The sequence below is a fragment of the Pholis gunnellus genome (genome assembly GCF_910591455.1).
Source record: "Pholis gunnellus genome assembly, chromosome: 20".
Classification (NCBI taxonomy): Eukaryota; Metazoa; Chordata; class Actinopteri; order Perciformes; family Pholidae; genus Pholis; species Pholis gunnellus.
The window spans coordinates 181,223-206,746 of record NC_136547.1 but is presented as its reverse complement, the minus strand read 5'-3'; the positions used below and the strand labels follow the sequence as shown (position 1 = coordinate 206,746).

General features: G+C 42.4%; 1 protein-coding gene across 2 annotated transcripts in view; it reads right to left on the bottom strand.

Moving 5' to 3' along the window:
• Positions 1-11,059: 11,059 nt before the first annotated feature.
• Positions 11,060-25,524, bottom strand: part of rsu1 (Ras suppressor protein 1) — a 38,996-nt gene continuing 24,531 nt past the window's right edge. For both annotated transcript variants that reach the window (XM_079181332.1, XM_079181331.1), the window contains exon 9: positions 11,060-13,337. In XM_079181332.1, coding sequence (XP_079037458.1) covers positions 13,235-13,337 — 103 coding nt within the window. In that variant the 3' untranslated portion in view covers positions 11,060-13,234. The remainder of the gene's footprint in view (positions 13,338-25,524) is intronic.

Here is a 25,524-nt window from a genome sequence, read left to right as displayed (position 1 = left end):
GTAAAAACTCAACCTTGGCCAATGGGGCGCCTGCCCTACCAGGTGAACTACCTGGCCAACACTGTACATGACACAAGTACATGACTGAAGACAAGTTGTTTTGTTTTTCAGTTCACCCTGTGTGAATGCTTTGGTCAGAGAGAATTTCAATTGCCTCTCAACATGGCGATGCCTGAGCCAGCAGCTCAAAGCTAATGGTGCTAACAGCGTTAACAGTACAAACTACAGCTAACGTGCTGACAGAGCTAACAGTGTTTACCTGAGGGGGAACCGGAGGGTGAACGCTACGCTCCCACAACGACGCTGTTGGTCAGGACATTGTTATCAGCTGTAACGGCAGCGTTGAGTTAACCAGTGGGGCACACCCACATGCACACGGCCACATGCACACGGCCGCCCCGCCTATGTCAACAAAGCACATAGATACTAGCTGGTTGCTGCTATGTTAATGCTCTGAATGTTGTATATTGCTCCTTTAAGTAAAACAGCTGCTGTATATTAGCGGCTCATCCCTGTGGTGGGTGGGGTGCTTGCTTCTCTGCCTGTGTCACCACCCTCATTAAAGTGGCACTGTGCAGCCCCCCTTAGACAATCAAGCCCGCCCTAACACACAAGCCACCTATAAATCACCTTGTGAAAATCAATGGGCTTTAGTTAGCCTGGGACTCATTGTGTCCTTGGAAAGGTGTGAGATGAATTGAGATGAAGTGGGAACAAAACAAAAACAACATCCACCAAAAGGGACGGAGGAGAAAAAACACCAAAGAGTGCAGCAGAGACTTAGACTGAGCTTTATGGTCACTGACTCATCTTTACTTACACAAAGCTGACCGATATTCATTTGGCCTAATGATGTATGGCGCTGTTCATTTTCAGACTCTGATAGTACAATTGAAAGGCAACAGAGGATGAGTCAGGTTGCCATTATTACTTTCTCTCAGAGATGGATGGAGGTCTTAAACGAAGGCTACCACATTGAATGTTCTTTTTCTTTCAGGAAACTTTGAGAACCCTGCCCACTGCATAACTTTCCTGAATATTCTCCCCATTCTGTTGATTAAACTAGAAAAAACAGCCTAATGCCCTATTTTCAAATAGTATATTAAAGGTTACATATCATTCATTGATTTTCTACTAGAACATGTGTGCATGCAATAATGTTCTAAAAACACACAATTCCTCTCATACTGCCTGTATATAAACTCAGTCTGAAAAGTTCTTGTTCAGCGCTCTCTTTAAGCCCCCTCCCGAAAAAGCCCAGTCAGCATTTCCATCTCCACAGCCTCACTGGCTGCAGCTGGTGTTTCCCCCCAACTGGTTTTCAAACCTACTGGTTTCCCTACGCATGTGTGCGTTGTGTTCACTAAACAGCAGCAGTTTGTTGTCTGCTGGAGATCTTCAAGCCACATCTCAGATCCATTGCAGCCATTACGACTGTATAAGTGAGCACTACATCACAGCCACGTATGAAGAAATACTTTGAAGAAAATATATTTATGGAAAGAGCGCAGCGACCTGGATTCGATCTCTGTAGAGCAAAGTGGTAGTAATTGCAAATATTAAAGTGCAAATAGCGGCCAAGTTAGACTCAGTGAGGCTCAGTGAGGAGAAGCAACGAGAAGCAACGATAAGACGTTGACAGACTTGTCTAATAATAATAATTTTTTATAATTTATTCTATGCTCTCTCTCTCTCCCTGCTCGACCACTCACTCACTACGTTAAGTGTTTATAGCCAAGAGAAGTTAGCATATACATGCACATAAATTTGGCGTTTTTAAGGGAGCCGAGCTTCCCCGTCCTACCGGCCTGAGCTAGTTAGTGACTGGTGCTAACAAATCAAAGCTAACGTTACACAACCAAGCAAAGGAATAACTGTTTCTAAATTCCATACAGTTTGACCATTTGCTTTTCATCCATTTCTTCAGGGCAGTCTATCAAATAAATCGACACACTCAACAGAGCAACTATGTGCACACACACACACCAGTGTGTATCACGGAGCAGCCTTCATGCTAACAAAGCAGCTTAGCTTCATTGCAGTACTCAGTTTCACAAAAGGCAACAAGGAAAAAACAGTTACCCACATCCAACATTTTACTGTCTTTATTTAACTGGCTTCATATGAGACTTAATGTGCACACAGACTCGTACTGTATTACCTAACTTTACTACAATACTCCAGCCTGTGGATCTACAGTCGAAGCGGCGCAGCATGCTAACATTAACAGTCTGCTGATTAAATAGTAACTAAAACTAAACTAGAAAATGCATTTCCTGCTGAAAATGCGTTGGAATGCTGAAAGCTGAAATTAATTGCGAAAACATTGCTGAAAATAGATATCCAATTCAAAAAAAATTGCAAAAAGCTTAATAATTCAAAAAGTTTAAAGATTACAAATCGCTGAAAATACAGAAATGGGAGACTACCTGTCTGAAAAATGTTGAAGTCCGAAAGCATTTAAACTGCTGAAAACCCTTCTAGTTGAAATGTTGAACTATGGTGTCTGTAGCTGAAAGTATGAGGAAGAAGAAGGCTTTGAAAGTTGAAGAAGTTTAACAGGATTTGAAGATTTTCTCCATAGATATCCCATTCAAAAAAATTGCAAAAAGCTGAATAATTCAAAAGATTTAAAGATTACAAATGTGAAAAGTTATATCAGCCCTCTCCTGAAAGAGCTGAACATTTTGATAGTCAAACGGTTTCTGTAGCTTAAAAAAGGGAAAAGTCCTCTCAAAATCTCTAAGACCTGAATGACTGTATGAGAGAGAGACAGAAAACAGAGAGACAGAGAGAGAGAGAGAGAGAGAGAGAGAGAGAGAGAGACTGAGTGAATGAGTTTGAGAGAGTGAGAAAAAGACAGGCAGACAGACAGTTAGATGGACTGAGTGAGTGTGAGAGAGACAGGCAGACAGACAGTTAGATGGACTGAGTGAGTGTGAGAGAGAGACAGGCAGGCAGGCAGACAGACAGTTAGATAGACTGAGTGAGTGTGAGAGAGAGACAGGCAGGCAGACAGACAGTTAGATGGACTGAGTGAGTGTGAGAGAGAGACAGACAGGCAGACAGACAGTTAGATGGACTGAGTGAGTGTGAGAGAGAGACAGGCAGGCAGACAGACATTTATATGGACTGAGTGAGTGTGAGAGAGAGACAGGCAGGCTGACAGACAGTTAGATGGACTGAATGAGTGTGAGAGAGAGACAGGCAGGCAGACAGACAGTTAGATTGACTGAGTGAGTGTGAGAGAGAGACAGGCAGGCAGACAGACAGTTAGATGGACTGAGTGAGTGTGAGAGAGAGACAGGCAGGCAGGCAGACAGACAGTTAGATAGACTGAGTGAGTGTGAGAGAGAGACAAGCAGGCAGGCAGATAGTTAGATGGACTGAGTGAGTGTGAGAGAGAGACAGGCAGGCAGACAGACAGTTAGATGGACTGAGTGAGTGTGAGAGACAGACAGGCAGGCAGACAGACAGTTAGATGGACTGAGTGGGTGGGAGAGAGAGACAGACAGACACTCTGATCTCTCTGGCAATCCTTGTAATTTGGAGATTGTCCTATGTTTTAACATTTACAGCTAAGGTAACTATTGTCCTGCTCTGCCAGGTCTTTCCTCGTCTCGCCCACTTGTGTCATGGTGTGTGTACATCTCACTGGAATCAGGAAACTTGTCAGAATACCCATATTTGATTGGCTGAGCAGCATCACGCATATCTCCAAGTCATGTGTGCGTGTGTGTCTCAGAGCCTCTGTATGTTTATAAACATCACTAACAAGCTCATAGAAACACCTGTGTACTTGGGTGCATGTAATTGCAGCACCTGTGTGAGAGATTAGAGTGAACAGTGACTTTCAACAAAACTACCTGTCGAACACATGCCCTTTATACCAAAACCATGAGACTAATCAATGGAATATGGATACCGTGAGAAAGCTAAGACTCTGCCGAACGCGCTGATGTGTTTCTTATGTTTGTGGTGTTAAAAATGTGAGCTCCAGCGCAATATACAAAACTGGTACCGTCTGCTTTCTTTGAGAAATGAGTGGTCAGATTTAACATTGAGCTCTATGGAGCAGAAAGTTGGTTTTTCCTCTCAATTAAGTGATTTTCTGCAAATGTGTAAATCTGTGGGATTCCACAGTCACTTGTGTACGACAACGACACGATTAGCTACTTCAAGATCATTAAAATATATATGAAGAGTGAAAATTGTGGAGGCAAAGGCAAAAGACAAATATTTTTTTCACAAGAATCTGAAGCTGCTCTTCACTCTAGCGGTGACATCACGCACTCTAAGCTGCGCAATACACACCCATTATAAAGGCAGAAAGGGACTGAAAAAATCATAAAAGTTAAAATGGGACAGTTCAAAAACTATAAAAGATATCAAAAAGCTGAATTATGCGGCAATAGATCAGGGTTTTCTCAACATTTTAAAGTTGAAATGGTGTCTGTAGCTGAAAGTATGAGGAAGTTGAAGGATTTGAAAGTTGAAGAAGTTTAAGAGGATTTGAAAATATTCTCCATAGACATCCCATTCAAAAAAAAATTGCAAAAAGCTTAATAATTCAAAAAGTTTAAAGATTAGAAATATGAAGAGATATAGCACCCCTCTGCTGAAAGAACTGAACATTTTGATATTTGAACAGTTTCTGTAGCTTAAAAAATGTGGAAGGGGAAGCGTTGCAAAATAAGTGCCAAAAAAACGGGGGACGGAAACAGGATAACAATAGTTGTTGGAATGCTTAACAGCATTCCAACAACTAGAAAATTCCGCAATACATTTTTACAGTGTGGCTGCTACTGCCCGCAATATATATACACGCCGATATTACCGGTAGTAACTATGCATGTATTTTCAAGGTACAGAGAGATACAATACAGAGAGAATACAATGGTTGTATTGCCTTGTTTAATTACCATTGCAACAGGAAATGAATCAATGAATGACTGAAAGAATGTTTTTTAAAATGTATTATCAATGTATCATGCATAACTACACCAAAACCACTTACAAGTAACCACTTGGGCTTACAAGTAACCATAAATTCATACAAGGCAGGACCAGAGTGCAGTGTACCAGTGGCGGGCCGTCAGGGCCTGCAAAGCCTTCTCTGCTGGCCTAAACAGAATCACAAAGGTTGGATTTTATCCAATCAGATTTCACCTCTGTGTCTCTAGGTAAGAAGAGAGGCCCCAGGCCTGCAGACTCACCAGTGCCTCCATGTGCAGGTTAAGTGAATGGGGACGATATTGTTGATTGACATAGTCTTCAACCAATCAGATCTTTAGTTTGAGATTCTTAGATGCGCCAGAGCAGCTTGCAGGCCTACAGCTACGTCAGCATTACTGCAGCTCAGAGTCCAGGTGCAGCTCTGCCACAATGTGCATAGTGTGCTGTGATTGGTCAGTGGGCGAGCACGTGACTAAAGTGAAACTTAATATGCTTGCGAGCAGAACTAGCAGTCAAGTGGAACGATATGGAAGAAATTATGGCAAATTGTGTTTTTTTTCACCTAGCTTTGTTTTTTTAACATCAAATGGCAGAAGGAGGAGGAGAAACGGATTTGGTGGCGGAGTTACTGGGAACACTTTTCTCAAGAAGGACATTTCCGAACAAACTGGACATAGTAAGAAATGACCCCACAGCTAGCAGCCCTGACCCAGCCAGGAAAAGGATTTGTATGCAGCGTCGAGAAGCGTTGCACATGTTATGGCTGTGAATGTGTTTCATTTTAACTGAGCGTCGCTCCTTTTGGAGAGACTCGAGTGGATCTCCAACTCAACGACCACGTTCGTAGGGAAACAGCTCCACAACCGCGGCCCGCCCTTCGCCGGTCCAAGGCTGAAGATGACGACCGAACGGCGGTCGAAGACGGACAACCGACCGGCGGCAGAAGACGGACAACCGACCAGCAGCGGAAGACAACCGAACGGCGGTCGAAGGGGACGACCGAACGGCGACGGAAGACGGACAACCGACCGGCGGCGGAAGACCGACGAAATACAACTGGGGAGGCTCGACTGGCGTCGATGGATCGAGAAGGACTTCTTACTGGAACTGAAACGATGTACTAGGATTAAACTCTTTGTCAACAAAGAAAGGAGGATGAACAGCATTTGGTAAGTGAAGTTCGTTTGTTTACCTCTACAGTTACTACTGTTCATTTGTCTATCGTGGCGTTTTTATGAATAATATTTGAATGGCTCGTGCTCGTGTGGTGGAATGCGTGGATCCGCTGCAAGTCTGCTGGATTGATTTGTTGCTTTGTTGTGATACGAATATATGCGACTGCTCTTGTGAGTTTGTCATTGTGTTAATTACATTGATTTCGACTCTATTGTCCGTTAATGACGCAGCGTCCCGTCATGCTCGTATTCATGTATCTGCACTCTGCATTTCGTGTTTTGTATGCTAGGTGTTGAACTTCATGTAACATTTTATTTCATTTGTCAAATGTTGCAGTGTTATGTGAATATGCGGCTTTTACACAAAACAAATAATAAACCGTAGCTGTGACGTCATAATGAGGTTATTAGAAGTGTAGAACAGCACTGAAGGCCCAGGTATAAAATCCACGGCCCGCCACTGCAGTGTACACATTTCAATAGAAAAACAACTAAGTCAATTCTGAGCTTAATGTTAAGATACAGTTACTCCAAGGGGATTTTATTTTGAAAGGGTGGGACTGGGTGGGCGAGAGGAGACAGAATCATAATGTTTGACCCACATACACAGAGGTTATTAAATGACAGGCTTCATCACAAGTGTTAGGGCACAGGAACTTCTGCTTGAAGAGAGAACTCGCCAATCCCCCTTGCCATGTGCTCCTCAACGCCTCCAAAACAGAACAGCTGGTTCAAGTCAGAATTAAAAGGATTTATTATCCTACAAATGCAAAAACAGTTACAAACCGAAGTACACTATTAATAATCTAATGTTTCTTGAAACAGAGACCAAACATGTCGCACACTGCAGTCTGGCGTTCCCCAGTCTAGCTGCAGCACCCTCCATGTCTCGTCTGGCCTCCTCAGGCTCATCAAAGTCCTTTTGTGTTCCGAGTGTCTCTGAAAATGTCTATCAGCTCAGTGATTGGCTGAAATCCAATAAGCCCCTCCTTGGCCTTTGACCCGCTGGTTTGGTCAGTCCTCCTCTTCTGGAGCGGTCCCCCTTCTTCCTTAATTAAAGCAGCATACACTGACATCCTTGCTTGGCCACTTCCAGTTGACGGCGTCTCTGCATCTCAGCTACTCCCATATATTGTTGTGTCCTGAAAATTCTCCCTAACTTTATCCCTGGCTAAACTTCTTCACAACATTCAATACATCCAATGACTATACTCAGTGGTTAATACATTTCATAACTATACTTGCAGTGTTCAAAACATTCAATGATTATGCTTTAAGAGCTCTACAAGTAAACATATTGCAGACATATAATATCCTCTATAAGTAAACATGCTGTGAAATGTAATATATTGTGACATTTAATATCTTCTATAAGTATCCACCACTAGGGGTGCTATTAAACACACTAGAAATGCTTTTAAACTCAAATTCCTGCATAGACAATGCATAGTCAAATCAACGTAATTAACACAATGACAACCACAAAGTCATAAGAACCAGTCACATATTCATATGACAACAAAGCATGACACATCAATCCAGCAGACCTGCAGCGGATCCACTCATTCCACCACACAAGAGCACGAGCCATTCAAATATTATTCATAAAAACGACACGATAGACAAATGAACAGTAGCCTAGTAACGTTACTGCAGGTGTAAAAAAACAAACGCAGTTTGTCACTTACCGAACGCTGTTCACTGAAAGACAAAGTCCATCCTCCTTTCTTTGTTAAAGAGTTTAATCCCAGGACATCGTTTCAGTTCCAGTAAGAAGTCCTTCTCGATTCATGGACGAATCGACCGCGACCGTCGCAGACCGCCCGCCACCCGTGACCGCCGACCGGTCGCAGACCACCGACCACCGACCTCCGTTGTGGAGCTCCGTTTCCCTGCGAACGTGTTCGTTGATCTGTAGATCCACCGTGCTATGGCGTCCTCAGGTTAGCATAGCATAGCTCCAAACACCAAGATGCTCGGTTAAAATGAAACACATTCCCAGCCATAAAATGTGCGACGCTGTCAGCCAGGAACACCGTTCATAAAAATAAATAAATTACACCAAACAAAACCCTAAAAATGTTATAATTTCTTCCATATCTTTCAATTTGAACTCTTACTACTCCAACTAACTTCTGCCAGCTCCCTTTAATTTCACATTAGTCACGCACTGGCCCACTGACCAATCACGGCGCACGTTAATGCTGACTTACCTACCTCGGTGCCACTGGCACGTCAAAGAATCTGATTGGATTAAAGCTCTCCTTAAAACAAGCTGTGCTGGAAGCAGCGCTGCAGGCTGGAAGCAGAGCAACAGAGGAAGACAGGAGCTGTACAATGAGAAAATAAGCTAATGGGAAAGAAATTATAATACATGTAGTGTATTTATGAAAAATTATTAAATTATAAAATAGCTATAACTTTGTGATTCTGTTTAGGCCAGCAGAGAAGGCTTTGCAGGCCCTGACGGCCCACCACTGGTGTAGAGAGAGAGACAGACAGAGAGAGAGCGTGCATGCGTGCGTGTAACTGGTTGCCATGGTGAGGTGTTAGAGGCAGACTGATTAAGAAACATTACAGTAAACAGTGACTTTGAACAAAACTCCTGCCTCTTTTTACCAAAAAGCAGAGTTCCAAAATATTGGTATCATGAGAAAGATAAGACCGAACGCGCTGATGTGGTATTTATGTTTTGTGGTGTTAAAAATGTGAGCTCCAGAGCAATATACAAAACTGGTACCGTCTGCTTTCTTTGAGAAATTAGTGGTCAGATTCAACATGGAGTCTAATGGAGCAGTTGGTTGGAGTTCATGTCGCTCTGTGGCTCTTTGAGCCAAATGTGTAAGTCTGTTGGATCCATAGACATCTGCGTGTGACCAGCACATTTCCAAGCTTTTTGGCCCAAAATGGTGTATCAAGAGTAAAGATTGTGGGACCTGGAGCATTTTGTTTGGAAAAATCACAGAATATTATAGACAGTTATGTCCTCACTCTAGCGCTGAACATTCCGTGCAATACACACCCATTATAAAATCTGAAACACACAAAATTTTCTTGAAACTTAATCCGTTACTTAATGAAAACTGTGCTAGCTATCAAAATGTCCATTTGGCTCAATAAAGTCCAGCGTTTGTCTACGTTTTAAGCTTTGAATCATTTTTACGTTAAAGTATGGCTAGTCAATATGGGCCCAAAGTTAAGTGTTTTTTTAGCTCTCTTCACGCCAAAACCCCATTCAAGTGAATGGAGAAATTTTGCTCAGATTTTCGGGATTTTGGGGAAAACCGCTGGGCGAATCTCTCTAGAAAATAGATAGCACACGATTCCCGATCAGGCCGCACGTTTTGATGTATTTTTTGAGCAGGTGTTGGCAACGCTGTGTGAGGAGAAGCGCGCCAAACCTTTGTACTTTCGCCCAGAAGAATATTATTACGATTAAGCCCGATGGATTATGTACAGTGTGCTTTGGCACAGGCAGTTTCACACTGAATAAAAAAATATTTTCCTGTTGTTGTGAGGACACTTCAGTCAAAATCCTAAAACACCTAAAAAATAAATGAATCCACTGGGTGTTTACGTCTTCAGATGATGGAAGTTACATGAAGACTTTTCTGTTGGTTCTTACAGCCAACAGAACCGGAAGCATTCTTTGCTTGTGCTGTGTTAGCAGGTCTGTGAAACAACAGCGTTGGACAGCGGTGGATTCTGCAGCTACTCCGTGGGCGAGGTCACCTCAATTGTTCCACCCGGGAACCCATGGCATAGGCTCTCAAATGACTTCAATCCAGGACCCTATTTCTGATCCGCTTTGTTTTACACAGGTTGTCTGATATTACACATATTTATGTTTATAAGCCACAAAAAAGTGCATTTTGCATAATTGATGACCTCCAAGCTATGTAAAAACATATCCTAACCATCTGTGTGGTGCTCTCAAATCCTACACACTGCCCCTTTAACTAAAGATGACAAAATGATCACATAGAAACCTATACGTCCTCATTGCAATTGTGTGGAAAAGAAGCCAGAACAACAGGAAGAGGAAATACAAACTGCATGTTTAATTTACGTTTTTTTAAGTTTTATTCCATTTTTTTATTCTTTTCCATAACATCACAGTAATTGACCTATCATGTCTAATGATGTTTAAATTACCATAATAACCCAATTTTAAGAATAAACAAATAAAGTAGTTCTAACAACAAAGCATAATCTCCAGAAGCAGCCATTCAACACAAATGAATCAAGACTCAAGTGTGACTATGTGTCTTCTGAATTTACTTTGGGCCTTTAGAGCTACAGTAGAGTAGGTAGGTGTTTTCTGCCTATATACTCTAGCCTACAGTGCCTGGAAGCTATTTTGTCCATTGCATTTCAAACAGGAGTTAGCCTGGTGAAGTTTGTATCGCTGCTGTCTGTGTTCCCGATACGACAGCAAGTTCTGAGGACAGATTAGGTGTGGATTTAACGCATGGTTAATTCAGTAGCACATCTGGTGTTAGTTCGGATGCAATTGGTATTTAACAAACCATAATTTGTCCAGATTACACTTTGTTTGTTTTCAGAAGACTAAGACCTGTTTATTAAACGTCGACATGTGTCCTCAGTGTTCTTAGTCTTTAAGAACAATTCTTTACTATTCTAATGGAGGATGCAGGCCTCACAGTGTAGTCCTTTGCATTTCTGAGTTGATGGAACTGTACGAAGTGTGATGAACAAAGTGAAAATAAGAACACTCTACTGTTGAAAATGACAATGGAGAATACTAATATAACAGTTAGTTGAATTCAAACCTCTACCATGACTGTAGCACTGACTTAGCTTAATATTTGTGTTACTCATATTGTTCTGTACATTTATTTGAAATACAAGAACATACAAGAAAAAATACAAGAAAAGACATTTTTTAAATTGTTTTATTTGAAGTGTTCCAGACTGCAAGCATGATGATACTTTCAGTATATGTTGGCCTGTGATAGAAGCACGATGAATTCTAAATGGATTATATCTATCAGCTTTGCAACAGGCTGAAAGGTGATGGACACTTGGTAATGCTTTGGAAAAGAAAGCATTACCTCTTTCACAAAGAGAATGTGGAATGGAAGGTACAGTGAGTCTCGAGTGCTCTCAGAGATCAGTGGAATAAACACAGTTAATTGCAGGTGTAACTGAGCCTGCTTCCTCGCTCTTACAGATAATAGTAATACTTTTATTTGAAATAGTTGTTCAAAAGACTTCCACCAGCAACAATATGCTGTCCTACGAGCTGCTATGTGATGTCCACTGGGCATGTGACCAGAGTATCTCATCTGCAGCTCTTTTCTCAGCTGTTTTATCTTTACATACATATTCTATTCAGCAAAACTAGTTTTTGCTGGTTTGTCTGTAAGTAGCAAAAGAGAGAGAGGAAAGAGGAGAGAGAAATATAACAGAGAAGATCCTGATGATCCGTCGGCCAATAGAAAAAGGGCAGGTTACCCATATAGGGATGGGGTTTTACAGAATCTGATCTTAGTCAAGAACCAGCTTTGTCCTATCAAACCCCTTCTAGTATCTTAAGGTATCTAGTTTGTGTAGTGAGGAGTCCCTGCTCTGTGACATGCATTAACCCTGTCCTGACTAGTTCTCCCGTCTGTGTCATGTTCAGTCACTGGGAATGAAGGGAGAGAGTGAGGCAGAAAATGAGATAAATGTAGAGGGAGGGGAGAGTAATATTAACTATTCAGGAAATACAGAAACAAGACAGTGTGGGGGTAGTGTAAACTGAGTGAAGTACAGTCTCAAAGTATCCATTACCAAAACACCCAAATAGCAAATGTGCTTCGAGTCTGCTTGTAAAACATGAAAGGTAACTCAACTTGAAAAAGCATTTCTTGGAGAAAATGTGTGTGAATACTGACACGTGAAATAAAACGCAAAGCAGAGCTGAAAATACAGGAATCTGAACCCGACTAATCTTAAACCTGGAGGCTGAAATGTAAAAATTAGAAGCTGAACTGCATTACCTAAAGAAGCTAAGAGCTGAAATGTTTTGCTATAAAAGTTTGACGTTGAAATGAGTTGTCTTAAAAGGCTGAAAGAAGAAATTGTATTAATATGAGACGGATGAACTGCTTTGCCCTGAAGAGCTGAAATGTATTGCCTGAAAGACAGGGTGATGTCATTAACATCACAGGTCACGTGACACACTAAGCAGCTCAATACACAACCATTATAAACGCAGAAAATACAATTTAAACTGAAAATTCTGTTCAAAGTCTTGTGACCCGTTTTAAAATTGAAATGAAATCTGACACTGAAAGTTTGCTTCAGTGGGTTTGTAGCGAATTCAGAGATTTATATTCACTTAAAAAGTTGAATATTAAAAAAAAACAGAAAAAGGTAGAACAAAGTTGAATACAGCCATTCATGCCTTTACAGAGGAGAGCATTTTGATACTTTTGAACATATGCAGAAGTTGAGTAGTAGTTGACCAAAAAGTGTTTGGAAGAAGAAAAATGAAAATCAACGAGTGTGTGAATGCTGCTGAATCAGCAAAAATATGGCTTTCAGTAGACATTGGCGCAGGAACGAAGATGTGACACAGCTGCATCAAGGAGTTAGTCATTAGAGGGTTGAATACTTCCAGATGCTGGATATTCATTAGACAGTAACAGAGCAGTGAGGCACTGCCCAAAGAAAAGTTGTGTCCCAAACATCTGTGAGCAGGACACACCTGGACTCATATTAAACGTTGGCCTTTGGTATCATAGCAGTTTAACAGTGTCACCGTGCATGACCTCGTGATACAGATGTCCTGATGTTTGTCATCTGCAAATAAAACGACTAAGGATGACATTATAATACATTCTTAACTAACTTTGCTTCTCAATGAGTGGTTTCCAATAGTTACATCTGTGAGAAAGTAGCACCAAAATCAGAGAAAACATATAAAGACATATATACTCAGGCACAGAGGAATAAAGTAGAAACTATATTTAAAACTACATATTTAGAAACATAATTAATACATTTCAATGCAATACAAAAAAGAGAGAGGAAAAAAGGCACATGCAGTGATTTGTAAGAGCTGAGTGAGCATTCATCTCCATCCTGTCTCCTCTTCATTTGTTCTTGGCTGCCAGTGGTTTGCGGCTGATCTTCTTACTCTTGTCATTGCTCTTCTTCGGTGGTTCTGGGTTGGCCTGCATGTGTCTGCCATAGAGACTGGGGGAGGAGAGGAGGGTGGGGGAGGGGAGAGGAGTTTTTAGATGATCTAGTTCTGAGAAGAGTTAGCTGGATAAACAAACCAAAGAAAGCATGTTCTGCCACTGATGTATAGGCTGCTTGCAGAGCAAACACTAACATGGCACTCCAAGTTAATTAGAATCAAACCATCTCTGGAACATTCTCACATCTCAAAACCCTCTTCCCGGACAATCAGTGATCCTCACCAGCCATATAGTGGTTGACAGTTTAATTTGAACAAATACTGAAACACCACATATTCACACAGCATACACTGGACACACACGCACACACACACACACACACACACACACACACACACACACAGTTGTAGAGTTGAGTTGGTGGGTGGTGATCATTAACATTCACTGAGGTTCACGTATTAATGTTGATTAATGCTGAATAGTGGACAGCATCTACCCCCAACTGTCACTTCTCTCTTGTTCACCAACAAGAGAGCTCATCGGACTGTGAAATACTTGTTCTTCCGCTCAGTCCTCTTCTACAGTCTGTTAATAATTGTATCTTGGTTTTTTTCCTCCTCTTACTGTATTCATGCTTGGACTGGGTTTATAACAAGCTTACTTAAAACTGGGAAATGTTGGCGCTCCACCAATCCGCTCATACAGCTGAGATTAAGACAGAAATTTTGAGTTTGTTGTGAAGTGAAAACAAAGAAGAGTTGATGAACTGACCAGTAGCTTGTATTTATATTGGTGTCGATCACTTCATTTTGTTCGCCTGCTTTTTCGCAGCAATGAATGTTTTGCCAACCCTTTCTTTGAAGGAGCTGTATTTAACGTTCAGAGCGTCAGCGCTTTGCTCCGTGGACTTCTATGCAATTTAAGATTTTCTTTCTTCCATTTTCAGGCCGGTGTTGTGGATTGAAGAAAGTCCTGGTTAAAAGTTGTGTGGTAGTGATACTTGTCACTCCGAGAGTTTAGAAGGAGAGATCCATTTCTAAAACATTACTAAAAACCTGTGGAGCTAACAAAAAGCAGAAGCAGATTGAAGTCTGCTTCTCTCTGAAGTGGCTTTTTAGTTCTTCCTAAAATGAGATGATATTTATTCAGCGAGTTCAGTTGGTGACAGTGTGGGTCCCGTGGTGGCTCTGACAGCTTGACTGAGTAGCAGCAGGGGGTGGGGCTTAGCAAGCGGTCAATTGCCACCCTTATTCACAGCCAATTAAAACGTCTGCACACATTTCTCTAACCACACCAGCAGCTGTCTCTGATTGTCCACTGTCCATCCACATGCTCAATATATCCCTTACACTCATATTACCACCACGGAGAGGGTGATGGAAAAGACAGATCCGTAAAGTAAGCAAGCTGTGGAGCTTCTACGGTCACTTATGGTGCCACATAGATGGTGGAAAGAGGAAAACGAATATAAAAAACATCAACATCCCTTTAAGAACTAGAGAAGACACTAAAGGCCGTGCTGTTCTACAGTGTATGCACGCACGCACGCACGCACGCACGCACGCACGCACGCACGCACGCACGCACGCACGCACGCACGCACAGTGTATACAAATCCACAGTGGTGGAACTGTCAGTCTGTCAGTCTATGATTGAAGTGTCTTGTATTCTCCTCTCCTCTTTCTGCCTCCATCCCATGTCAACACTTTCAGCTGGGAATTGAATGCTGCCAAACTCCATAATATCTGCTGCCCATCAAAACCACGACAGGCCTACAGCAGAGAGAAAGGGAGGGACAGAGATACAGCCAGTGTCAGACTGTTTACCTTTGAAAAGCTCACCACAGCTGCTCTACAACTCTGTCTAAGAGTCAACAGTACCGTCCGCCACCGTGGTTTATTTCCCACATTCCTCCTACTAGAAGATGTCTGCCTGTATGGACTTAAAGACTACCCCACCCCCCATTTGGAGGTTTCTAGTCTGCAGGGATACGCGTTTGACAGAGAGGGGTTGAGACAAAGTGGGATACTGGGACTCTGTGGAGCTTCTTGCTCAGTCAGCTGAGCTGCCAAGTCCCAGAGGAGAGTGTGGAACAGGGAAAGGGAGGCGGGCAGCTCCTGGGGGCAGCTCAGTGTCTGGAAGCAGCCGTGCCTTCAGACAGTTGACAGGTTTTAGCCATGCTAGAGGCTTGGGTCTAAGGATGTCTGTTTTAGGGCTGAAACAATTCCTCTAATCCAATATTTGTCAAAACACTCAATAGCTTAAATAATCGTTAGCTGCAGCACTAGTTTTCTTTTCTTCTGCTGGTCGATCCACCATCTTCCACTAGACGGAAATATTTCAACATCTACCGGATAAATTGGCGTGACATTTTGGAAATGTCTTAAGAATTGTTAGATGGACTGCCATAAAATGCTGCACAAACATTCATGTCCGCCTAATTCTTCTTCCTTTGGTGATCATTTTTCAACTAGCGCCATCAACAGGTCAAAATTTAAATTTCTCCAATACTGATGACCACGATTAAGCTGGTGAAGATGGTAAACGTAACCTGCAACATTAGCATTGCCACTGTGAGCCTGGGCGACTGTGGCTCAGAGGATCGGCAGTTTGATCCCTGGCTAGTCCATGTCAATGTGTCCTTAACCCCAAAATTGCTCCCGTAGTTTAGCCTACGCTGTGTGAATGTTAGTTAGTCCTGATGGGCAGGTGGCACCTTGCATGGTAGCCCTGTCATCAGTGTATGAATGGGTGAATGATAACATGTAGTGTAAAAGTGCTTTGAGCGGTAAGAAGACGAGAATCGTCATTAGCCAAAGCACAGCTGTGCCTAAAGGGTTAGGGTAGAAAATAACTAGTGACCATGTTATGAATCAAAAGAGTTCTAAATGGCCACACTCAAAGAGAGGAGCGGAACGGCCATAACGGTGCACACTGACATTCATATTGTTACACTGTATTTTTTAGATGAAAAGTGACAGAAATACTTCAAACCCGGGCTCCTTTCTCATCTCGGCTCAGCTGGCCAATCACAGCGTTAAGTGGGTTAGTTACAAAAAGTTACAAAAATCCCTCAATTCCACTGTGAGAAATTTGGGAGGAGGGGTTTCCAGAGCTATTTGACCATCCGACAAGCATTCAGGTGAGTCTTACTGGCAGCTTCAGTACAGCCTCACATACAGACTCAATGGTCTTCACAGTTGCCTGTCTCCTGATGGAACAAACGCGTTTCTATTTGTATCCGTATAGATGTGCAACGGCTCGTGTTTCATTCCCACTTTACGCCTGTGTTTCATTTAGAATGCCTTTGTATCTGCCGATATATTCAACATTCTTATTGGAGTTCAGAGCTATGACAGCAGATCACAGAACAGGTTAGCTTTCAAAGCTAATGCCCACTCTGAAATGGTGCACTGTGAAGTTCTACCTGCTGATATTTCTAGTACATTATTTGTGAATGTGACTGTCATGTGGGATTGTCTTGTTGGTGCTGCATATACTGTATGTCATTTGTTATCAGGCCTCTCTTGCAAATGAGATGTTGATCTTGGTAAAAATGAAATGATAAAATCCCACAAAGCAATTTTGAAAAGACTAAATGGAACTTCAAAATCCAAAATGTGTAACGACCAACATCCCAAGATGAAAATTCTTGGGTTTTCCTGTCCCGTGTATGCCGACGTTGAACATTTCCCTCATTTAAAGGATGAATCGGCACCTCTGCCTTCTCTCAGGTTCTGAAATCGCTCCCGTCATTTCAGGTGAGAGGGATGACTGTTGAGCATTAGCACAACAATCAGGTCAAGAACGTGAACATTATGCATTTTTCTTCATATCAATCCCTCATTTCTTAACAGAAATTTATTACAGATATTCTTAGCAGTTTCATACTTAGCTATTTCTTCCTGTCACAATATGGGTGGATATTCAATTTCCACGTTGGTTTATTATTTGTAAGACAGAAATTGTAACATCATCAAGATATTTATGATATATTAAGATATATTTCCTTTGATGGTCTGGTCTTGTGCCTGATTCCTGCCCCCCCCACAGGCATATATAATAATAATAATAATTAATTGTATTCATTTATATTTAAAGAATGATTTATTTGATTATTTATTAATTTATAATTACTTCCAATTAAATCGTTATTATTTTTCTTCTATTACGATACGATTAAAAAAAAGGTGTTATAAAATGATTGGTCCTGGTAAATGAGATAAATGTATATCTCTAGTCTTCTGACCACTCAAAGCTCATTAACACTTCATGTCATCATTCACCCATTCACTGATGACAGGGGCTAACATGCAAGGTGCCACCTGCTCATCAGGACTAACATTCATACAACATTCACACACCGTAGGAACAGCTACGGGAGCAGGGTTAAGTGTCTTGCCCAAGGACACACCGACATGGACCAGCGGAGACGGGGATCGAACTGCCGATCCTCTGTTAGTGTCCCAGGTCAGGGCCGTATGTCCTGACTTTAACCTGAGGGAGGAGGCCCGTAAGCGGATACACAACCACCGCGATGGGCTGCCCCTCTCTGTGCCAGTAACTTGGAGGGAAGAGTAGGAAAACTGGGTTATATATATATATATATATATATATAAAAATATTTGTATTTATAGGGATATTTGTAGATGTAGAGTATTTGTGTATTCATGTGTAGATTGAAATGTGTCCCATACTATTACTTTGTGTCCATCTTATGTCTGGTCCGGTTAATAGGTGAATGAGGAGTGTTGAATAATTTACAAACGCACGCACACCTGCATGCACGCTGCTGGACCTCTTCAGTCTAACCTATGTTATTCTCCTCAGTTTGCATTTGTCCCTTTGTGTTTCGTCTCCTTACTTTGAATCATTTCTTGGGTCGTATACGAGTTCATGTACTTGTCTGCACTTGTTTTGTACTCACTTTTCAACTCAATAAAAAAAAAAATAGGATATTCACACTTTGACAATATGTGCCATTACAGCGGTTTGTATGTGAATTGGAGGTCTAATGAACAGAGGGCAGAGCTGCTGGACCAGACCATGACTGTACTGACGGAATGTGTACGCTCCTTTACAGAAAAGCAAGATTATTCATTTAGTCAATAAGCAGCCAATGCAGCACACTTGGTGCTGTCATAACGAGCTACTGCTAGCATAATCGTGGGTTCCCAGCATTGATGGATGAGTTGAGGAAAGCAGGATGTATAGGGAAGAAGGGAATGATCAGTCAGTGTGTCATAAAGGAGAAAAATAAATCAATGTGAAGAGGGGAGAATAATGCAGCCTGGTTGATGATGGAGCATTCACTCAAAGTTCAATGTTTATTCATGTTTTTAATTATTTTTGTCATGACCAGAGTGTATAGTATGTGTTGCTGTGATGTTAAGTCCCACTCTTGTCTATCTGACAGTTGAAAACTAACACGGGGCCCAGCAATGACATAGCAACCAGCTACTATCATCTATGGAAAGATAACATGGAGGGATGTCTGCCTCTCTCTGTGTGTGCTGTTAGTAGAGCAGTAGCTCATGTGAGCGTCGTGCCCCACACCGCTCTGCACTGCTCTCAGACCACGCCCCCACCCTCCTCTTCCCCCTTTGGTAAACACTGTCCTCTCTGTCATCCATCCAGGAGAGCAAGTGGACAAGGAGCGGCAGGGCGCTGCCGGGGAGCCAATGGAGAGCTGTCGGGCCTCGCTGTCTCAGCTGTCTGGGCTGGACCCAGGACTACAGGAGTGACTGGATCCCAATATGGCCGACGGACTGTTGCACTCCGCTCACCCCTCTGTGGACTGACAGGCTTCTGGTGACCCATTAGGCACCCACAAGGTTCACTTCTTTCCACAACCTGCAGCGATTGTTTTAAAGTAATTCCAGAATTGAAAACGGAATACTTCTCTACGAATGAATATCTGAATAGATTTGGGTCCAGTCCTATCCTGTATGGTATTTAGTTTATTTGAATAGGTTCTATGTACAGTATATGTTGTTTTAATATGCTGTGTTGAATGTTTCACTATGAGCTCACTAAGACATGTTACTACCATCAACCTTTATTCTGGCAGTACAAGAAGTCAACAGTACTAATTGAACTTAATTCAGCCTGCATGGGGCAGAGCTCATGCTTTGTCTTTGGAGAGTCACATCCTGAAACACGTGTGTAGCGTCCTGTGCTGCACTACCACACCTATAACATGTGCACAGTCTGGGATCTGGAATACGAGAAGGCTTCTTCTTATCTTAATCTATGACGCTGTAAAGCAAAGAGTAGACATCTAGTCCCACCGGTGGCCTGCTCTCTGTTCTCTGCCTCTCTCTCTTTGTGTGCCGAGGAGGCCAGAACCCAGGAGAACATGGGGAACCAACCAGCCACATCCACAGAAGACATATACATATAAGCCATGACAGAACCACTTTCATTATGCTTTTATACAAGCAATAGTAGTTCTAGCCCTAGATCAACATAAAGATTTCCTATTTCTTTTAAGTCTGTCTGTGTCTGTGTCTGTGTGTGTGTGTGTGTGTGTGTGTGTGTGTGTGTGTGTGTGTGTGTGTGTGTGTGTGTGTGTGTGTGTGTGTGTGTGTGTGTGTGTGTGTGTGTGTGTGTGTGTGTGTGTGTCGCTCTGGTGATGAACTGTTAGGGCCAATTAAATGCAGGAGAAGAGAGGCGAATGGATTCAGATTCCTGATGATGGCTTTATGGAGCTCTGCTATTCCACACGGCTTAATTAATCATGGCAAAGTTCTGTGTGTGTGTGTGTGTGTGTGTGTGTGTGTGTGTGTGTGTGTGTGTGTGTGTGTGTGTGTGTGTGTGTGTGTGTGTGTGTGTGTGTGTGTATAAAGAGATAGAAAGTTGGTATTTTCTTTCCTCTATGTGTATGTTAGAAAGTTAAAAATATGTACGTGTGAGTGCATGTGTGATAAATGCGGAGGGAGGCCAAAGGCCATTGATCTGATGGGGGCCTTCCTCTCACAGCCTCCTCCTCCTCACCAGAGCTGCAGAGCAATTTAGCAGCTTCTTCTACAGCCAGAGAAACATTAGTAGTTAAGAGAAGAAGGAGCTGTGAAGGTAGGGAAGGAGGAGCAGGGAGGCGGAGGAGAAGAAAAGATCCTAATTAAGATTCATGACAAATAACTGGGTCTTTTAGCCAATGGTGGCAAAGATCTCTGCCCTCATCAGTAGTTAGTTACAATTCCTGCTGACTCACCAGTTCTCTGAGAGATGTGTACATGGATATATGAGCACTATTTTATCCATTATTTAAATCAACATAAATAACCTCTAATTTTGTCAACCACACACACACACACACACACACACACACACACACACACACACACACACACACACACACACACACACACACACACACACACACACACACACACACACACACACACACACACACACACACCTTTGCCATGATTAATTAATCATCTGAACCCCCCCACAACAACAACTGCACGCAGCCCACCTGTTTCAGAGGCTGACCTACATCCTCCACTAGATGTATTGTGTAGCAGTGAAGATCTCAAAGAGCAGAGAGACTTCCCATGATGCCCCTGGCACACATGTTAAAGCCACTATAATGTGGAGACTTTGAACACGTCAGACTTTAGAATCTCTCAGTGGTAATACCAGCAAAGGAACTGTGAACAACAACGCATGCTGCTCCTTGTTTGAGACTTCATAACCTCATCTGCACCTAACCTCCATAAGAATCTATACAAGTCAATGCACAACAATGAACAGTACACACTGATAGAGGTGGAGACTCACAGGACAACAGTGAGTTAGACACAGAGGGACACGTGTCTTCGTCCTGCACTGGACATCATGCATTTCCATATCAGGAGGCAGTTATGGATGTAATAATCAATGGACCACAGATCATTATTTGCTGCTGTTTGAAATATGTCTTTGGTGATTGATAATTATTCTTGCTTTAGTGCCACTTGAGAGTGACTGATTATGGTCTGCTCATTACTCTTGAACAGCGCATGGATTGTTTGCATTATCGTGGTCAATTAGGCGACTCATTTTGGGGCATTAAAGAAAAGACTATTATTGCAAATCAGCACAGCCTCTTTGAGAAAACCTTTCTGACTTCAGCCACGACAGTACATGATGACCAGAGGCTAGATGTTCAGACGAAACAAATTAACAGAACACAACTGAGATGTGGTGCTAAACAACTAATCAACATCAGTAGCATAGTACATAGTGTGGATAACCTAATGACTATGTCCAATGATAAATGGACTGTACTTGTATCTCTCTTTTCTAGTCTTCCTACCACTCAAAGTGCTTTAACACCACATATCATCATTCACCCATTCATACACTGATGACAGGGGCTACAATGCAAGGTGCCACCTGCCCATCAGGACTAACTAACATTCATTATACATTCACACACCGTTCATACACCGTAGGTGAGCAACTTAGGGGTAAGTGTCTTGCTCAAAGACACATGGACTAGCGGAGTAGGGGATCGAACCACCGATCCTCTGATTGAAGGACGACCCTGCTCTACCACTGAGGCACAGTTTGCTGGAGATGTTGGCCTGTAGAGCTGCACAATATTGGAAAAAACTTTCAATATTTTCTTTCTGCAATATATACAGAATATGGTAATATGAAAAAGTATTTACCAAAAACTTGCCCTTCGAGAGCAAAATGAAGAGGAAAGCTATTTGTGCTCTAACACGTTGACTGTATAGATATGAATGGTGATGACACACTGAGGACAGTCCGCCACGTTGATGGTTGCGCAGAGATCCAAAAAAAGTTGTAGCATGACATATTTCATTCATTCTGCTGCCATCACACGTCCTCCGATGTAACTGTTGTGCATGCGCACATCGCAATGTCGACGCTGAAGGATATATTGTGAAGCCTGTGTATGCATGTGTACATAAAGGCTCGGAATCTGTTCCCAGGGCCCGTCGCCATCATAACGAGTCCGATGACATAACTTCAGTCAAAAATGTATTCCGCATATACAACCATAATGGCTAAAGCAGCTCTCCTCTTGTTCCTTTTCGTTCAGGCACTGATGGTGCATATATTAATATTTCTTTAAAAATATTTACTTCAAAATGATGTGATGTTGCTGCACAAACAAAAGCTAATTAACAGTGGCAGTGTTAAATAACCAACATCTGGCTAATCAATAAAAATACGTATGGCCTGATAATAGCCATCATCATAACTCATCAGGGAAAAACAACATTAAATGTGGGCTAAACAAATGAGCTTGCATGGCAGCTGGATTCTCGTGATGATGTCACGCAACAATCGCGGGATCATACAACCCAAAACTCTAACTCGCCAAGCTTCAAGCCGGAGCACGGACCAATCAGCTAGTGGCATAGCAGGTGTGTGTGAGAGGACAGGGAGGCCACTGTTTGTTCTGAAGAGGTTAGCGTAGAAGCTACAATAGCATCACTTCTATCGGGACTGAGAATACTCCTCAGAAAGAAACGCAAAGCACCACAATGACTGACGACGTTTCCGCTATTCTCCCGACTGGCTTTGTTAAAAGTTTGATTGACAGAATCAATCCGGCCGGGTCATCCAATCACCTATTGGAGGAAGCGACTATTTTTTGAAAAATGCCAAACTGTTTCCAATCACTGCTTGTCACATGGTTCTGTGCAACAAACCATCTGGGAGGTCAGGTTACCAAACAAATTACTTTGTTTTTTGTCTAACAATCCACGGGGTTTAATAAGTGAGATGAGTTCCTCAGCAGCTGCTGTGTTCCAGAGCAGACAGAGGTTGCAATATCAGCCCTCCATCTGTACGACCTCCTCACTGCAGGGCCGTGGTGCTGGTAGGCATTGATGCGTGAATATAATTAGACAGTAACTGAGAGGGAGGTACTGCATACTGCATCTCTAATCATGCCCAGTTGAGAATGACATGAAAGGAGATGGAGACAAATATGTCTGCATGTTACTTTGAGGATGATGCAAACTGCAGAAAGATTGCATCCATTGTATAAAGCATGGCAGAAGTTTCCAGAATGAGTCTCAGTAGACCGGTCTTTATTGGAGAGTTAATTCGGTGATACGATTTCCTGTTTCACCAACACTGTGTTCTTGAAATGACTTCCGTTAAAACTTGTTGCATTTAACTTCCTGCCTTTATATTTGTACCAGTACAGATATTTCACCGACTATATCTGAGCTGAATGTAATGAATAGAGAAATAAATGGATACCACTGTGGATACGGTTGGTGTGTTTCCTCCTCCTGTGGCAGATTGAGTTCTTCCTACTCCACATGTGGCAGCTGTTTGAACAGATGAGGGAACTTTAGTAGGCTTCAACATTAACAGCCAATTAGCTTCTGGTCAGCGAGTTGTGGTTGTGACAGACCCGACTGTGACGTGTGCCTTTCCTCAACATGTGATATGTGTGACAGTTTACACAGGCTGTGCATGGCTCATGTTCAACTAGAATTAGACTTCTCCAAACACACACGTAAACTTCTATGCAGAGAGGGGGGGAATGGGTAACCGTAGGTTGGATAGGCTCACAAAGGACGTGCACACCACCCGGATCTCAATTACATTGGGAGCCTCTGAAAGCTCCCAGCCATTTTCCAGCCCCTGGGAGTCCCATTCAGTCAATTGTAAGGGGTCACTGTTGAGTCTGAGCCATGTTCCTGTGTGACGGTCGTGTTTGTACAATATCTTTTGGACTTTCCTGGGACTTCAATAAAGTACGTGGCAGCATAGAAGACAGCGCTGGGCGTCACAGACTGGCAGAATAACTGCAGCATCCTGTTGGAGACTTTGAAGCACCTGAGCCTCCGAAAGCAGATCCGGTTCTAGCCCTACTTGTAAAGGGCCCCGGTGTTCCCCGCCCACTCTGGCCTGTTTTCTGGGCGCACTCCCATTCAGCACCTTCCAATTTGTGGCCTCAACACAGCCCCCTCCTGATCTGGTGGGTCGCAGGCTGTATTGTAGCAAGAGACGAACCCGGTTGTGATCTGACCTACCAAGTGGAAGGAGGGCTGTGGAACTGTACGCTTTGTTAACATTTATGTACATATAATCTCCTTAAAATGACAGCTAAGATAAAAATCTTCAAAGAAAATGGGAGTAAGGGCTAGGTGGTGGGTGAAGTCTGTTGCCCTGGACAAAGCAATTTATAGTTGGTGGAGATATCTTTAATACGAGATCATGATAGCTTTTTAACCTGAATATAGACTTATCTATTAAGGCAATATCCCCACCTAGTTTAGTAGCCGGAATAACATTGGGAAGCTTAAATTAATGTTCAGAAAACATTTGGTTTCAGCCACATAAACCAATCCCATCTACGCCATTAATTCAGCAGCAAGTAATGATGAATCTACTGTGTGAGTTTTGTCCGTCCTTCCATATTTGCTCTCCTACACAGGAGCAATGTTGTAAGCCGCGTTGAACTTGTCCCAACTCTGTGTTGCTGTTTAAATGATGTCTCATGTTTCAGATGTCCATCCTCATTCTGGGTATGAGTGTGTTCACATAAAGGGGCGGTGTTTGCAGCATTTTAGCCAAATACGTAGAAGTAGGAACGTTATTCAGGCTAAAAGTAACGAAATGAAGGAAGGACAGATGTTCACAGGAGGCCATCTCAGGACCCGTACAGAATCTCACTCAAACCAGATGGTTCTCAATAGCAACTCTGCTGAAAGCTTCCATTAGGCAATCACCCTTTTTTCTGATGGAAAACCAAAAAAGGAGTCGATTAGAGCCATGCAGTGCCATGCAATAGAAAAGCAGCATTAATAACTCAGAAGAACCTGTAAAAATGAGTCAGAAACTTGCAACATGCCTTGGCTGAGTAACAACACTAGCGGTATAGAGAGAGGACAGTCAGGTGGTGTCATATGAAATTCTGAAACATCTAATGTCCACAAGCCTTATTCCTCAAACACAACTGATACAAGCTGTGTTAAAGTGTCAGACTAAAGCCTTCATCACGTCCTTCAGTTGTTCTCTGAAGGGTTTTTTAACGGTATTGGTCCCACATTTCTCTCCATTGTAAACAAGTCTCTGTCCTGAAGCATGCAGGAGTGCACCCACCAAAATAACAGTTTTCTACCGAGGAAAATAGAAGAGCACAGGGTTATTATTACTTTCACATTCAAGATACATCCTACTAAAGCAGACAGAAACTGGAGGTGCAAACAGATGTGTGTGTGTGTGTGTGTGTGTGTGTGTGTGTGTGTGTGTGTGTT